The following is a 17,500-nucleotide window of genomic DNA, read 5'->3' on the forward strand; positions in this document are numbered from 1 at the left end:
AACAGAAAGAGTTACAGTGGGTGGAGATGTAGGGGAATGAGTCTCTGTATAGCTTAGCTTTACATCGTTCAATTTCCAGTCACGTCCCGCTACTTCCTGTCACATGTCCTTCCACTTCCTGTCACATGTCCTTCCACTTCCTGTCACATGTCCTGCCACTTCCTGTCACATGTCCTGCCACACACCCTGCCACTTCCTGTCACATGTCCTGCCACTTCCTGCCACTTCCTGTCACATGTCCTGCCACTTCCTGTCACATGGCTACTGACCGCTCAGCGGCGTTGTTGCCCATGAAGGTGCCGAACTGGGAGGCGTAGGCGTGCTGGAACAGCAGCACCAGGAAGTGCTCGTTGAACTGGAAGGAGCAGGGGAACTGGCGCAGGATCTGCCACACGCAGTCCAGGAAGAGCAGGAAGACCGGGGACTCCCAGCGCGGCTTCCCCATGGAGTACGCCGACTGGGCGCAGCGCTGCTGGAACGGGTGGCCCGCCTGCAGCGAGAGCACAGGACACGCTAACGCTAATGCTACGCATTACACACGCTAACGCGAACGCCACGCAGTACACATGCTAATGCGACTGCTACTCTATACGCATGCTAATGCTAACGCTACTGCTACATATTACACATGCTAATGCTACTGCTACTCTATACGCATGCTAATGCTAACGTTACTGCTACACATTACACATGCTAATGCTACTGCTACTGCTACTCTTTACACATGCTAATGCTAACACTACTGCTACACATTACACATGCTAATGCTACTGCTACTCTTTACACATGCTAATGATACCGTTTATACTGCATATCACACATGATAATCCTACTGCTGCACATTATACACGCTAATGCTAATGCTACTGCTGATATTGCACATCACCCAAACTAATGCTAATACGGCAGTCTCCACGTTCTCACCTGCAGCCACTCACGCTCCACCAATGACTGAAACCCGCGGATGGTTCTGGAAGCCGGGTCCAGGATGATCTGGGCCAGAGAGGTCACCTGCAGGGTGGAGTCAGTCCCCTCGGTACCGTGGACCAGCACGGACGCTCCCTCCCTGCCAAACAGACCATAACGCAGGTATGAAAGCTGAAAGCTCCTCACAGTGATAAGGGGGGAAATTGCCTCAACCCTCTCCAATGTGCAGCACTCTCCATCTGAGTGATGCACGGCAGCCATTTTGTGCCAGAATGCTCTGTTGAATGAGGTGTGGCTTTGTTAGGGCTGGAGTGAAACCCTACAGGACGGTAGATCTCCAGGAACAGGGCTGGGCGGCCCTGCTCTAGCTGTTGAATGAGGTGTGCTTGTGTTAGGGTTGGAGTGAAACCATACAGGACGGTAGGTCTCCAGGAACAGGGTTGGGCGGCCCTGCTCTAGCTGTTGAATGAGGTGTGGCTCTGTTAGGGCTGGAGTGAAACCCTACAGGACGGTAGATCTCCAGGAACAGGGTTGTGCGGCCCTGCTCTAGCTGTTGAATGAGGTGTGCTTGTGTTAGGGTTGGAGTGAAACCCTACAGGACGGTAGATCTCCAGGAACAGGGTTGGGCGGCCCTGCTCTAGCTGTTGAATGAGGTGTGGCTTTGTTAGGGCTGGAGTGAAACCCTACAGGATGGTAGATCTCCAGGAACAGGGTTGGGCGGCCCCTGCTCTAGCTGTTGAAGCCGTGTCAGACGGGGCGTCTCCGCGGCGACGCTCACCTGTCGATGCACTGGGCGGCGAGGCAGGCGGTGGTGAGGATCTCCTTCACGTGGGTCAGCCAGTTGGAGGCCTCCAGCTTGCTGAGCCAGCGGTCCATGCTGGGAGACTGGTCGTTGCAGGCCTCCACCAGCTTGATCAGGCTCTCCTGGAGGATGTTCCACCTGCACGCACGCACACACGTTCAGAGGTAACTGCTAAAGGCCAGTTTATAGCCAGGCGATGTATAACTATAAGCTGGTGTCGGGCATTTTACATGAGTGTGCCTCTCTGCAGACCCCCGAAAGGAAACGGACTGTGTCGACCATGTTGACACAGGGTCAGCAAGGTTTGAGGAAAAGAAATGGTAAATGGGAAATGGCAGGCATTTATATAGCGCCTTTATCCAAAGCACTGTACAATTAATGCTTCTCATTCACCCATTCATACACACTCACACACCGACGGCGATTGGCTGCCATGCAAGGCCCCGACCAGCTCGTCAGGAGCATTTGGGGGTTAGGTGTCTTGCTCAGGGACACTTCGACACAGCCCGGACGGGGATCGAACCGGCAACCCTCCGACTGCCAGACGACTGCTCTTACTGCCTGAGCCATGTCGCCCCACAAGACAGTGCTCGTCAATACAGGACTATTGCTCCCATCATTGTGCTGCCTCTGCACAATTCTGCCACCTCAGTGGAATGCTCCCAGAACTGATGAGTTGAAATAGCACTGTATAAACCATGGGTTTTCCACATACAGTGTTTGGTGTCTTTAGACAGCTAATGATGTGGGAAATAGTTTGGTGTCATTGGTGGTGTAGTACACTGGTTGCTGAATAAAGATCTTGTACCACAGGTAATGCAAGGTTAACCAGGTTTGTTGGACATACAGAGGTAACATCAGCAGGACCATTGTTACCGCCATCTTGTGACTCTTTATTTGATGATCCTGTGAACCCTGCGTATATAGAGGGGAACGTGGAATGGAAGGGAACTTGCTAATACGATCTCCTGCGCACCTTTTGCATATAGCCATTCATATTACAACTTGTAATTCTTGCAACAGATTGTCATTCTGTTTCTGTTACACATTGTTTAATAAATTGTATTAATTTTAACCTGCATACTCTTGGCTCGCACCACTGCACACTTAGCAGTTTAGAGTCCTAACACACATAGACAATAGGATACCTGCACCCCATAGTCACTCGCCTATACACCAGTGCCGTCACAAGATACATACTGAGTGTATAATTGTAGGCTATACAGGCCACAGGCACGTCCGCATCTATACAAATAGATAGCGATCATATAGAGCCACACTATTGGCGGACATTTGCAGTTCCTTTTGTTGAACTGTTAGAACAGAGGAGCAGTTGAACTTATCTTTTGGAGTCAGATAAACGAGAACAAAATTAAATTAACCCTGTTCCAGCAGCATCGGTCAGACTACACGCGTTTCCTTCACCTCTCGGATACTTCCGCCTTTTGGTGTATTTGGGGGGTTACTTACACTGGACTGTAGCACAAGGCGGCCTGTAGCGTAGTGGCTAAGGTGCATGACTGAGACCAGCAAGGTCGCTGGTTCGATCCCCGGTGTAGCCACAATAAGATCTGCACAGCCGTTGGGCCCTTGAGCAAGGCCCTTAACCCTGCATTGCTCCAGGGGATGACTGTCTCCTGCTTAGTCTAATCAACTGTACGTCGCTCTGGATAAGAGCGTCTGCCAAATGCCATTAATGTAATGTAATGATCAGCCGATCAGACAACATTGCAACATCCCACTGTCACCTTGACTTTGATTTTGAACGCAGTCGCTCATAAAAAAAGTATAAACCCGGTAAGAACGCATCGCCAAAGTGCCGTCGCCTCTGAGCCACGGAAGCTAGTCGATGTCACTCTGCTGAAGGTCATCGCAAAAACGGGAACTTTCTATAATAAGGTTGTCGTGACAACCGAGCCAGCGACGGGGTCGAAGTTCAGTACGTTTTAGGCCTCGGCGACGGGCACAACGGTGACAGGGCAGACATGAAACGGACCGACCGTCCCGGCGGAATCAAGTCGCCACGACCATCAAATGTGCTCTTTGACCATTAACTGTAAAAGTGGCCTTTAAAACGGCAGCGTTGAGGATAGGGACTCGTGTTCCACGGGTATGTTAAGGATCGGGGCTCAGGGCCCACCTCTCGATGGCCTTGTGGATCCTCCTCCACTGCGGGTAGTTGGCCTCCTGCTCGAACCCGCCGCCGCGGGCCTTGGCCTGCTGCGCCTGGCTGATGGTGCGCGTGTCGATGACGTAGCCGCGCTTCCCCGCGCGCAGCGTGGCGTTGATCAGCTTCTCGTCCTCCTTGCAGCGCCGCCCGTTCGTGCCCGTCAGCGGCTGGCCCGCGCGCATCATCACCTGGGGACGGACAGAGGGGGGAGGGGCGAGGAGGAGGGGAGGGGCGTTCACGCAAGGCAAAGGAAGAGCGAGTCATTTTATTCTTTGGTTTTTTTTACTTTTTCTGCACGCACTAATCTGTAATCCTTTGGAGAGTGTGGTTTTCTGGAAAGTTTCGGTCTTCTAGAACTCGCCTTTCTCAGGATCAGCAGCACTGATACTGCGTCCGCATCAGGGTGTTCAGTTAAGAACATTCTAATTATACATTCGTGACATGACACCTTAAAATGGCTCATTTCCGATGCTGGAATGTCCTCACTGACCTCAGACCGCTGCCTATCTCAGCCAATCAGAGAAAGGGTTTTGAATGCGACAACAAGGGTCAACGCTTACTCTGATTGGCTCACCACTTTTCGTCAATTAAATTACGACAATTGGATTAACTGGTGGGCCTGGAGAAATTCCCCATGAAATTCTGAGCCTCCATTTTGCACTAAACAGAAATGCTGCCTGAATGAAAGACAGACTGACCAGTGGAACTACAACACCCACAATGCCTTGCTCACCATGCCATTTTTCTTGTGGTAGTAGCTGAGGACGGGGAAGCGGCCGCCTTGCCGGAAGGTGGCCGCCTTGCAGAGCGTGTCGTCGTCCACACCCTTGGGCACCACCAGCAGGGCGGGGTACGAGGGGCACAGCCCAAAATCTTTATTCACGCAGCTCAGCCTCCACTCGTCCGTCTGACACAGAGAGAAAAGAGCGGGCTGGGCGTGAGAGACAAAGTGCCACATGGGAAATGTAGTCTTCTGAGTCCCAGCTGTAGTGTGGCCTGATGGGAAGTGTAGTCTTCCCACCATGAGTCTCAGCAGGAGTGAGGTTTAATGGGAACTGTAGTCTTACCATCGTAAGTCCCAGATGGAGTGTGGCCTGTTGGGAAATGTTGTCTAACTACTGTGAATCCCAGCTGGAGTGCGGCCTGATGGGAAGTGCAGTCTTACCACCATCAGTCTCAGCTGTAGTGTGGCCTGATGGGAAGTGTAGTCTTACCACAATGAGTCCCAGCTACAGAGTGGCCTGATGGGAGGTGTAGTCTTACCACAATGAGTCCCAGCTACAGAGTGGCCTGATGGGAGGTGTAGTCTTACCGCAGACTCGATGTCTTTGAAGGCCTCCTCGGGCAGGAAGGAGTTCCACCCGTCCTCGATGACCTCGAACATGGGCCGGTAGAAGAAGGGGTACATCAACGACACGGACTCCAGTGTGGACAACGCCTTCAGGGGGGAAGGGGGAGCTTCACGATTGTGTTTGTGGCACGTATAGATAAACAAAATCTATGTAATGACCCTGGCCAAAAATACATAAAAATTCCAACTTCAACTGACTATTCTCAATGCTCAATGCGGCATAACAGTTATAAGCAGTAGTTAAACAGACCCGGGTCAAATAAACAATTGTTATGGATTCAAATAAGCTTTACAGAGCTTGTCTGGTGTATCGTAACCTATGAAATACTCTAAAACTGTGCAAATCCTTCCTCTTGGTTGGCTCAATCGCATCAGGCAAGATCAATCGAGCACAGAAAAGTATTTGACCTCAGTGGTGCTGGTACCAGGGGAGGGACCAGCCTGACGGGCCCAGCCCTGCTCACCTCGATGGAGCTTCCGATGTTCATGCTCTCCTCCATGCCTGGGATGTCCAGCTGGATCACTCTCAGGTCTTTACACTTAACGATGATCGTGCCCAGAGAGCCCACAAACCTGAGGGGTCAGAGCATCAGAGTCACCCCAAAACCCCAGAGAATCAGTCACCCCAAGACCCCAGTGAATCAGTAACCCCAAAACCACAGAGAATCAGTCACCCCAAAACCACCGAGAATCAGTCACCCAAAAACCAGAGCAGTCACCCCCTAAAGCACACAGCATCACAGTCACCCCAAAACCAGAGCACAGTCACCCCCAAACAGCACTCTGCAGAGTCAACCACAAAGCACAGCCTCCACAAAATAGAAAGTTGCTCAATAATGGGTTTTGTTTATGAGCAGTTCATCACACCCGACACCCACAGATGCAGAATGCAGAAATACCCGACATTCAAAACGAAACAAAGTGACATTTTCTTTATGACTGAGCAGGGGCTAATCCGCCCTGGAGCAATGTGGGGTTAAGGGCCTTGCTCAAGGGCCCAGCAGCTGCATTGACCTTACTGTGGCTACACCGGGGCTTGAAGCAGTAAAGCAGTCAAGCGTCGTAGCCACTAGGGTACAGGCTGCCCCTCATCCGCGGTTGAAATTAAGCCCCTTTGGTTTGCAAGCGCAACCTCGGTGTGAAGACATAAGCAGACCTTGCCACCGCATATGGCCTCCACACGAAGGAGAAACTCTGCATTGGGTCATATACACATCCGCTTGCCAAACCTCACATAATCAGTGCTGCTTCCTGTTCCAAGTCAGCAACATCCTGTTCACTTTCACACGACACATTACTCAGCCAGCTAAACCCCAGAAACCCACACCTGGTCACTGTAGCGAAGCGAATGTGGTCGATAGTACTATAGCAGATGTGAACGAACACAAAACGCGGTCTAACTTTCACACACGTGAAGTGTATGCTCTTTGACGGACGGACCTCATCATAGTTAAAGTTTTGATGCTAAATAATCTAAATATATGAGTCTGTATATGAAGCCCTTCGTGTCAGAATTGAACAGCGTGGTCTGCAGTCTCATCTGAGGTTGCCATGGCGCTGCTTATGAGCTGTAACACGCAGTCACGGTGTAACAGCCTCAGTCAAACTGGTCTGAGGTCGGCAGCCATGACAGGTAACTGCCTCCATGTGTGGATCATGACTTCAAACGTGATTCAACAAGTCACAGTCTGGGATAAACGAGCCAGTATGTGCAAAAGCGGACACTCCAGAGATGTGTGGTTTAAAGTTTATTCATCGGTTCACAATTTTCTTTTCTAAAATCACATTAAACTGCTAATCAATAGAAGCAAAATCTAAATATCAGCACACATGACCAGTCACTAATCTTTTAGAAAGCAAAAAATTCAACCTGAACAAAACTGCCCACCATTTACAAGGTTGAAAAGGCAGAGAGCAACAGAAACACACAACCGAGTAAGGTCGACGGTGGTCTGAGTGGCGTGACCTCTGACCTCTTCTCGATGGAGTCGATGTTGGAGTGCAGCAGCCAGAGCTCCTCGGCGTTGTCCTGGCGGGAGGAGAGGATCAGGTGGTGTCCCGTCAGACACAGGGTCCCCTCCACGGTGGGCAGGAAGGGCCGGTGCAGCACCACGCCGTCCACGCGCGGCGTCTTTATCAGCTCCGCAAACTCCATCCCGGCACAGAGAACCACAGCGCCCTCTGCAGGAGCGGAGGGGAAAGGGCGCAGTCCCGCGTCAATAAGGGTCACCCGCACATTTGGGCCCTTTGCATTTCCACAGCGGGATTAGGGAGTTAGCTGGATAAGTGCACCAAGTGAAACAAACCCTTAGAAATCCGGAATACGGAGATGCTGAAGATTGGTGGGATTAATTATTGTGACTGATACAAAATCGAACGACTAATTCTTATTCAAAATACAGTGGTGTCATGTTCCAGTTTATTCTCCTTCGCTTGCCACTGGCGTGTGCACACACACACCTTTGGCGGTCTCTCTCAAAGATGCTCCAAATAAAACAATTTGCTACTTATCAACATACTAAAAATAATAGTTTAATTCAACAAACATTGGCTAACAGTTACCCATACCATTAAGCCAGCTCCCACAAGAAACAATAGTTTGCTGCTGGAGATCAGATACCATTTCAAACGATTGTGCTGTCCACTCTGTACCTAGTTATGTAGTAGAAAATGTCCTTGTTATCCTCCGGAGGTTATTTTTTTTCCATTAGCCTACTTTTGTCATTTTTTGGTCAGATGTCGCCCTGCTAGTGCCAGCACAGGGGATGTTTCCACCACCAGTTGTGGTCTTGAAAAGTGAAAAGTGAAGCCACTCTAAGCCATAAAAGGTGGCACGCATGAAACTCTATGATATTTCAGTTACATCATCTGAACCCCCCTGGCCGGCTACTTTTTCTCCTTGGCCCACTACTTACATTTTTGGGGAACACTCTGGGGCTGAGGTAAAAAGAGCTGTTCCAGGTTTTACTCAGTGCAGTTATCCAGTTAACTCATTAATGTGCTTTGTGAAATACCCCCCACAGCTGCCAGGATATCACACTGACTTTGAGAGATTGAAAGATTACGGTCACACACTGTTTGAATTGTGTGACTTTTATTTTGGTGGTGAAATGTGATTTTGGCGTATTTGCCGGACATTCTGGTGAGAGAGGAGTCATTTTCCAGATATACTGTACGCGCAGGTTTACTAAAAGCTGCCGCAAATTGCGCAATCTTATTACTACAGCAAACCGCATCAGATGACTGACTCGTGGCTGAGTTTTAGCGGGACAGAACTGGACGGACTGCGAAACCATCGCATATGCACGAAGATAAGTCCAAGCCATTATGCAAGATATTTCAGTTTGTTTCGAAATTGGGACTGTACGAAGCAATTACGGATGTGCTACTGCAATAGATGCTAACGTACACAAAACAGGCCACACCTAAGCTATCTCACACAAGACGTGTACGTTATTTGATGGACGGACCCCGTTACATCTGCAGAAAACAAAATGGTTATAGCTACCTACATAGATATCAAGCTAATAGAACATCTTAACAAAACAAACGTTAATATATCCATACATGCCTACCGCTGGTACTAAGGCAGTGGCGTGTTATCACTCAAACTAGCAGCAGCTAGCTTTGGTAACAAATGGAAATAACTAGCTAGCATAGCTGTCTAGCTAACGTCGTGACTGGGAGTAAAACTACCGCACATACATAACGCCATCATCGGATACATTCAGCAAAATTAGTATTATGAAGTAGATTAGCTTGGGATATCTCTGAAAATGATGTCAACAACTGCTGTCAAAAGTTAGCTAGATGCAAAAATATACCTTTAGCTTCTCGATTGCTTGCAAATTTTCACTCAGGACTACGGAAATGCGGAAGTATTTCTTGCTACTGCAAAAACATTCCGATGGGAACAAGGGAAACATAAAAAGTATGAGTTCCAGGCGTGTTGTCGTCCAGAATCGGTCCGAAAGGTAAACTGATCAGTAACATTTACATTTTGTAGGAAATATCAGTGGAGTGTGCTCTTCTTAAATGATCTGTTTCCATAATGATGATAATACAGATAACAGATAACAGAGCTCGAATGATTTATCAACAACACCCACATTGCTAACAAAATTCATGTTTTAACCATTGCTTTAAGTGTCATCGCTTGGCATAAGCTTTACTATATTAAAGTGTTTTACCCATATACTTCATAGAGTAAGAAATAATGATTGTGTGTGTGAGTTATGTTCAAATATCTTCGCGTAATGTCATTCTGTAACGAAACATAAATATACGATGAAAAATGCACACATACACTTATTTGTGTATTTTAAAGTATTCATTAATACTGTAAACTGCTCGAATAATACGTCCTTCGAATTTCTGAGCCTGAAACGCTTTCCCATCACTGACGGCTGGCCGTGCAGAACGCCGCCCTGGGAACGCCGGCGTCATGTTCACAAGTCACCAGAAGAGGGCGCTGTTGGATTTCTCAGCATAGACACGGGGTGTTTTGTTTATGTGAGAAGATCATCAATTTCTCCTTTGTTAGCGGAATAGATCCATGCTGGGCGTCTCTCAGTTGTAATTATCCACTTCAGTGCTCTGTGTCAGCAAAAACAACAACACCAAACGCATCGAGTAACGGGGACAGACGAAGAAAAGCCTCTGGCTCGCGACGGCTGAAACGGCTGAAAAGGCTGCACAGTGGAAATAAAATGTAAGGTCTCAACACATGGGATTAACTATTCCTTCATTCTTTAAAGGGGAAGTGAACATTTGATTTTTAAATGTTATTTAAAGCATTTAGCTCACTGCCAGTAATTAGTGTTTTAGTCGACAGACACTGACAGTCGCACTGGGCTGGTCATGCTGGCTCAGTCTCGTTGGCACAGTGAGGCGCTGGTTCTGGGCCATGGGGCACATCACCACCGGAACGTGCTAGCCAGTGCTAGCTGCACACTGCGAAGATTACATCTTACCAGTGACTAAATCACACTGATTAAACCAATAATGTCTGGTTCTGTGTGTGTGTGTGTGTGCGTATGTGTGTAAATGTGTGTCATGGGTATTTTCTGTCGATGAATATGACATAAAAAACGCACAATCTAAACTCACCAGATCATAAAATAATCGTTTTATTTTTTTAAAATGGCACAATGTAAAACTATATTTTTGGTGCAACGTCTGAGGTGATGCTCAGCTCCACATTCTTTCTCTTTGTCGTTTTTTTAGTTGTTATTCGTTCTTTTTTTTTCCCCAAAAGGCGAAACGCAGCCTTTGGGGGTTTCCTAAATGATCAGTAAACACTTGTGATGAGTTTCCTAACAGATGGAAGTCACAGATGCGCAGCAGTGAGAGAGCTTCCCCCAGAAACCCATGGTGCCGGGGTGACATTGTGAAGAGGCAGGCAGGGGGGTATATCACAAAGCAGGATCACTGAGTCAGCTGCACGCTCAGAAATAAAGGTATGGAAAGTGTACAAATGCTTGTCGCTGGGGTGGTACCCAATAGATGCATAAAACTCTACCCCTAGCCAGCAATATATAATTAATCTGTACCTTTTTTGCTTTGGAAAAACTTGTTTGTACCCAAAGTGAACATTACTGTAGGCTTCTTTCAGGGTACATTTGGGAAATGTGATCCTTGAAGAACAAAAATGTACCTCCATTGTCACTTTATTTCTGAGAGTGTGGATAAGTTCACAGAGTAAAACCTGGGACAGCTGGAACCCCCCCCCCCCCCAGGTTCAGTGAGTGCAGCGAAGGCCTTCAGTTTCAGCTGGTTATGACACACTCCCCTGTTTAGCAAATCAGATTCCTGCTCGTGGACGCTGGGAAAAACTGCTTTGCTGTGCAGACATACTCTGAGGAAAACAGCTACAAAAGCAAATCTGTATATCTGGACAGGACAAGCGTGTTTTATGTATGGGCGGGGGGGGGGGCGTACTGGAGAAAATGTGTTTGTTTTACAATTTCCACTGATGCAAGATGAACTGTGAGATACTCACGGCTGACATCTTTAGAGCGAGCTGGGTGCAGAGAGCGGATTGTTAAATGTCATGAATAGCATGACATTTAACAATGAACAGTAGAACGCCAGCAGTATATTAGTTATCAAGGAGTCGTTGCAGAAGCTAAACAGGCTGGATTTGCATTCGCATGTCTAATCTTCCACCAGGATGTAATATGAGCAAAACATGTGGCCTTTTGAGGCAAAATGACGACTGTCTTGCTATCACAAGCCACCTGAACTTGGAAATAATATCCATCTTTATGTGTAACAGACTATAGCACCAAGCAGGTCAAACTTAGCCTAGTAAAATATCCTGTGTTCATTCTACTCTCATAGACATGGCGACTACATATGAGTCCAACTTGGACCATATGCACCCTTTAAAGAGTTGATTTAACAATGAACATTTGAACTAAATAAATAAATGTTTACTGTGAACTGTTCCACGTGTGTTTGAAAAACAATACGGACTGAAACATCCGGATATTCACTGAGCCCCAGTCTTACCCGCCATTTTGTGTTGAGACCGTAGAGCCTCCTCGGGAATCCGCTTCAGCTTAGGGGAAACCCGCTCCGCAAAGAGCAGGCTTTGGTTGTTGAGATGAAAGCTCCAATGCCCTGCTGGGATCCGTCGCCAATTATGTCCTCTGTATTATTCAGAACACGGTACATTTCTGCTGTGTTTAACCCCTGGCCCCCGAAGACTACGTACTCGGCATTTGCCGCCATAAAATTTTAATGCCCTTTTAAATGAAAAAAAAAGGAAAGAAAAGAAAAGCTCTTTGCTCTGAGAGGATTTTCGTGCTAGACGACGGCGTGGTAACGAATCCAATTGGCCCTTCCACTTGCAGAATCCCGGCGTGCTGAGCGGCGCCGTCGGCTCCATATGTCCAGCAGTTAATAGATTTGGCACTCAGCAGTCGCTGTGAGAGGCTTTATACACGCTAACAGGCCCCTAGGAAATATCGACTCTGCTAGAAGTTTTTATGTGACCACTGGCCGAACGGGCCGAGCACCATGGGTGAAAGTTCACTTCAGAGAAGACTAACGTTCGGGGCTTATCCCCAGTCACGTGACGCATACGCGCATTCACCCGACGGTATATCGATTTCAAAACTAAATTCAGAACACACTATCCTCGAAGGCGTGTAAAAATGCCTCTTCACCACATCCTTCCCGCATCAGTTATGTCAGTCTGTGGGCAAAATTGCATCATTAATGCGAAAATAATGCGCATCAAGCTGGCCGCCTTGTGTATATTAAAAAGCTATTTGCATCTAATATACCTCGTAATGAAAAATGGAAATGACATTTTTGTGTGTGTGTGTGTGTGTGTGTGTGTTATCCTCCGAGCTTTCCCGTATGCAGACAGTGTGCCGGAGCTGCAATTAGCTGTTAGCGCAGGGAAGAGCATAGCGTTCAGGTGACACGTCCTCTGCTCGTCATGCAAGGATTTAGGCCAGGCTGCACACTTGGGGGGATTGTGGAAGCGACGGCGAGCCTTTGTAACGTGTGCGTGGCAGCGGATACACTTGCGCGGCTCTAATCTCGCTAATTCCTCCCTGGTGGTAGGCGCAAGTGCCGAGGATTTGCAGGCTGAGGAAGCAGAAAGGCGTTTTTGCTTGTGGGTATATCTGTTTCTGTTACCCAGGTAACGCAAACTACTCTCCCTGTCACTCCAACCCTGCTATTTTTTTTTTACACTGAGACGCGTTTAAGTCTCTATTTTTTTCTTTTTTAAATAATAAAATGTATTTGCACTTGATTCCGCGTGTTTGAAACATACGTCGCGTTGTAGACGCGGCACACACATGTTTTGAAAACATTTTCGCGTTTCCGCAAGACAGGTCGTTTCAGCACTAGACAGCTCCCCTAGAGTGACTAACAAACAACGATGTTCCGAGTGCAGTAACACGAAAAACAACACAGTAGCTACCTGCTCCCGCATTGAACCATTGTGCATAGACAGGGTTCCACTTCGGACACACAGAGGTGCCTATTGAGAATATATGTGTGCGATCACTGTGTGTGTGTGTGTGTGTGTGTGTGTGTGGGGGGGGGGGGGTCCAAAACACCGAAAGGCTGTGCGAGACCACAGAAGTCCGCAGTGGTGGGTCTGACAGTTCAGCAGTGAGTGACAGGACTCCTTCAGATCGAAGGAACACTCCGGGTATATTATGGAAACAAATAAAAGGTCATCAGTGGAAAGTGGAAAAATAAATGTCATCAGAACATGAATATGCGCTAGAGCATCCCTTTAATTGTGAAAATTCACAAGAATCGGACATTATTACATTATTACATTATGAGACATAAACACAGACGCCCTGAAGCAGCAGCTGGGAGTTTCTTTACGAGTGAATTCCACCAATTCGCCAAAGAAAATACAAACAGCACATTTCAACGGTTTACTTTAGCCATTTAATGACATGGCCGTTTCTGCTTCCTGTTCATTTCTAGAACTATCGCTTCCTCGTCCAGCTGGTTTTCCATTGTAGAAGTTCAAGTGAAAATCATCCTGACAAAAAAATTTGCCTTTAGCGTCCATCCGGAAAGCTCACTCGGAATCTTCAGTAATCAATACGTCTGGCGTTCTATGTTTTTCACCGGACGTCTGTACTTGTATTTTGAACAAATGGGTTCCGTCGCCAGGACTCCATAGGTGAACAACGTATATAATAACCGGAACTTCTAAGCCCAACCAGGAAATGCAACAGACTGCATATCTCTGTCTGTATAATTGGTTTCTCACCCCTGCAGCTCACGAGTCCAATGCTCTAGACAGCTTGGATGTGCGTAATTTAAGTCTCAGCGTTAGGGGCAAAAAAAATACAGGTATGGTCCACGGATCACTTATTATCAGGGGGGTGTTAGTGGGTGTTTTTACATGATTACATCTTTGAGCTCTCATTCGCCAGAATGACTCTTATCCATGTTTTATCGTCCACCTGCCATCGCTGAATGAACTGGGAAATAAACAATGGCAGAAAACGGCTTATATAATTTTTAGAATTGGGTGGTGGGTAGAAAAATGACACGGAGTTTATTTGTCGTTCCATTGCAGATACGGAGTGGCGGGGAGATTCCATAGCTTAAGTAACCAGTTTAGACGCCGTTCTGCTTTTAACTCACCCCTACGTTGCCCCCGTTATAAGAATTTGTGAAACCTGGAAACCAAAGGATTTTGCGTCGCGATTCTGTAAGTTTAAAGTCTCGAGTTAATGCGAATGGTACCACATTACATCACCTCCTGGGTTCCACGCCTGGTGTGCTAAACGAAACACTAGGTGGCAACACTGATGAACCAGGCGGCGAGGGAAAAATAAATTACGTCAAGGGAAAGTGCGGGTGATCATTCATGGCATTTTGTGGACCTCGGTGAGAGAGGGAGAGAGGAGCGGAGGCTGTTACAGCCGCAGTGTCGCGCAGAGGGGGCAGGGGGAGTCATTCTGCGCGGGGGCGAGCTCAGCCGCGTCTCCAGAAACGCCTCGTTTTCATTCCGTCTCACCGCCGCGGCTCGTCTGCCAGATGCGCCTGATCTCCGGCGCCTGGTCGAGGCTCCGTCTCCACGGCAGAAGGGAGGATGGGCGGCGCCGGAGCGCAGGGACCCGCTTCGGGCACAGGCGCGCTAGCCCCCCGTCCAAATTACCCGGACGCTAGATGGCAACCACATCTGGGGTAGAGTCGGAGGACAGGTGTCTAGGAAGTGACGTCACTAACCCCGGAAGCCGGAGGTGGGAGCTTCAGCAAGCAAGATGGCAGCGAAATCTGATGGTCTGGGGGTCGTCACCGGTTTCGCCCAGCTGCACAACCTGGACGAGGCGGCGGGGAGCGGCGAGGAGGATCGCGCGGAGGGCAGCTCTTTCCACATCTGCCACTGCTGCAACACCTCGTCGTGCTACTGGGGCTGCCGGAGCGCCTGTCTGCGGTACCTCCTGGGCAAGGGGAAGGACGCCAGGCGCCCGGCGCAGGAGCAGCGCCTGTGGCTGGACTGCCTATGGATCATCATTGCTCTGCTGGTCTTTTTCTGGGACGTTGGGACGGACCTGTGGCTGGCCGTTGACTACTACTCCAAGCGGGACTACCTTTGGTTCGGGCTGACGCTGTTCTTCGTGCTGGTGCCGTCGGTGCTGGTCCAGATCCTGAGCTTCAGGTGGTTCGTCCAGGATTACACCGGGGGAGGGCTGGGGGCGGTGGAGGGGCTAAGCAGCCGGCGAGCCGCGGCCGGGTTGGGCACCGGAGCGCACGGGAAAGGCCGCTGCTGCCGGGTCTCGGTGTGGATCTGGCAGACAGTCATCCACATCCTGCAGATGGGGCAAGTATGGAGGTACGTATCGCTTGAGATTTCCCCTCAATTTTTTTGGACTGCAGACCTGCGCCCCCGCCCCCCCTCCCTCTTGTGAACCCGCGCGCCTGTCTCTTTCTGTCACCTGAGGTAACCTGGCGCATGCACGCGGACGCACCGCAGCCCTCTGTCTCGGGGGTGGTCAGTAACCCCCCTTCCCCTGTGATTATTCTTAATAGCTGCTTGTGAGGTGGAGGGGGGGAGGGGGTTGTTTTTTTTATTATGTCTGTACCCGGTGTTGAGTCAGACAACGTGGGTAACATCTAGCTACACCGCGAGCTGAGACCAGGCAGTCTCAGCAAAAAAAAGAAAAAAAGAAAAAGAAAATATGGCCAATTTCTGCCTGACTATTTCAGCCTAACTCCTTTTCATTCTAGCGTGTCCATTGATGATAAAGTTATCCAAAACTCCCCCCTGTACAGTTAGAGTAAAGATAGCGGACAGTGGAAGGGGCGTAGGGGGGTCCAAGGGGGAATAACGGCACTGTAGTGGCACTGCATATGCGGTGCATGTAAGGACTCTCTCTCTCTCTCTCTCTCTTCCTGCATGACAGGACCGAATCAAGCGAACAGACACAGGGCTTTTGTTTTGGTCCACGCAGAGCCGTAGCCTACGAGACTGACATCGGGTCGGTGCGACGCGCCGTAATATTTTTCAATGTTTTCCCAGTCCCCGCGGGAGGGTGTCATTTTTGTAGGCTTTTATAATATTTATAATGTGTTCGAAGTACGTGTCTACTCGATGTCTGCTCGCGCGTGAAATGTGCACACTGGTAGTACTACATCCTGGCAAAAGCAGAGCACCGCTGCTAACCGGCGTAATGCGGGTTTCCTGGTGGGTACATCTTGTACGACTGTCGATTTTGTAGCTTGGACGGTGACCCTTGCCGTTTATTCCTGGGCTGTGCTGTTCATGCCTGAGCTCGACGACCTTCCGTTCTTTGCGGCTGGGGTGGCTGTGTTGACAGCTTCCTTTTTCCTTATTTTTCTTTGTCTAGAATACCTGACAGTAATCAGCAGTTCTCTGCCAAAACGTAATGTCTGCAGTGTGTCTGTGTGTGTGTGTGTGTGTGTGTGTGTCCGTGTGTGTTTGCACATATGTGTACATCTGTGTGTGGCCATGTTGTGTGTGTGCTCGCACGTGTGCATATGTGTGTGGATACGTTGTGTGTGTAGATGTCTGTGTATGTGCTAATGGTGTGTGGGTTTATGTCTGTGGGTGCGTTATGTGTGTACGTGTGTGCACATGTGTGTGTGTGTGTGTGTGTGCATGTCTGTGTCTGTGTTTATATGTGTGGGTACGTTGTCTGTGTGTGTGCGTGTGCCTGCATGTGTGTATGTTTGTGTGTGTAGGTCTGTGTGTAACTGTATGTGTGTTCATCTATGTGTATGTGCTTATGTGTGTGTTTCTGTGGGTCGACTGAATTCTTAATCCAGTTCTGGGTTCAGACGCAGCGTCTGTGTCCCTGCTCTCAGGGCTGGTTCTGTTCTGACACTGCTAGACATGAAAAGCACTTATTCCTGATTCATTCACAGCTTTTCCTGGGTTACCCATCTGCTGGGCAAAAAACGGAGGTGTGATGAAAATGTGCTGCACCCCCCCCGTGTGCAGCTATGGTCTGTCCCTGATTCACTCGCAGGCTGTGGGCTGGGATTCCACATGCGTCTGGAGCGGGGGTGTGTGTGTGTGTGGGGGGGGCGAGTTTCACTCATGACTGGGCTGAGTGAGAGTGCGACTGCAGTGTGTATTGCTGTCTGTGTGCGGAGGAGAGGGGGAGGAGGGAAGGAGGAGGAGGAGAGGAGGAGGGGAGGAGGAGGAGAGGGGGAGGAGAGGAGAGGAGAGGAGAGAAGGAGCTGGTGTTCTCATACTGCCATTAGCCCAGGAGGAGAAAGGAAAGAT

General features: G+C 48.9%; 2 protein-coding genes across 2 annotated transcripts in view; one reads left to right on the forward strand and one right to left on the reverse strand.

The window, feature by feature from the left end:
- mtmr9 (myotubularin related protein 9) overlaps positions 1–9,372 on the reverse strand; it is a 14,242-nt gene extending 4,870 nt beyond the window's left edge. Inside the window, exons 1-9 of the mRNA XM_061243986.1 lie at positions 9,075–9,372; positions 7,224–7,431; positions 5,715–5,823; positions 5,212–5,337; positions 4,633–4,806; positions 3,870–4,087; positions 1,706–1,867; positions 925–1,066; positions 270–490 (exon numbers count right to left, since the gene is read on the reverse strand). Of these exons, the coding sequence (XP_061099970.1) occupies positions 270–490; positions 925–1,066; positions 1,706–1,867; positions 3,870–4,087; positions 4,633–4,806; positions 5,212–5,337; positions 5,715–5,823; positions 7,224–7,405 (1,334 nt within the window). The 5' untranslated portion in view covers positions 7,406–7,431; positions 9,075–9,372. The remainder of the gene's footprint in view (positions 1–269; positions 491–924; positions 1,067–1,705; positions 1,868–3,869; positions 4,088–4,632; positions 4,807–5,211; positions 5,338–5,714; positions 5,824–7,223; positions 7,432–9,074) is intronic.
- Positions 9,373–15,011: 5,639 nt separating this feature from the next.
- xkr6b (XK, Kell blood group complex subunit-related family, member 6b) overlaps positions 15,012–17,500 on the forward strand; it is a 32,773-nt gene continuing 30,284 nt past the window's right edge. The window contains 1 exon segment of the mRNA XM_061243557.1: positions 15,012–15,583. Within this exon segment, the coding sequence (XP_061099541.1) occupies positions 15,012–15,583 (572 nt within the window).

Source organism: Conger conger, chromosome 5, assembly GCF_963514075.1.
Source record: "Conger conger chromosome 5, fConCon1.1, whole genome shotgun sequence".
Classification (NCBI taxonomy): domain Eukaryota; kingdom Metazoa; phylum Chordata; class Actinopteri; order Anguilliformes; family Congridae; genus Conger; species Conger conger.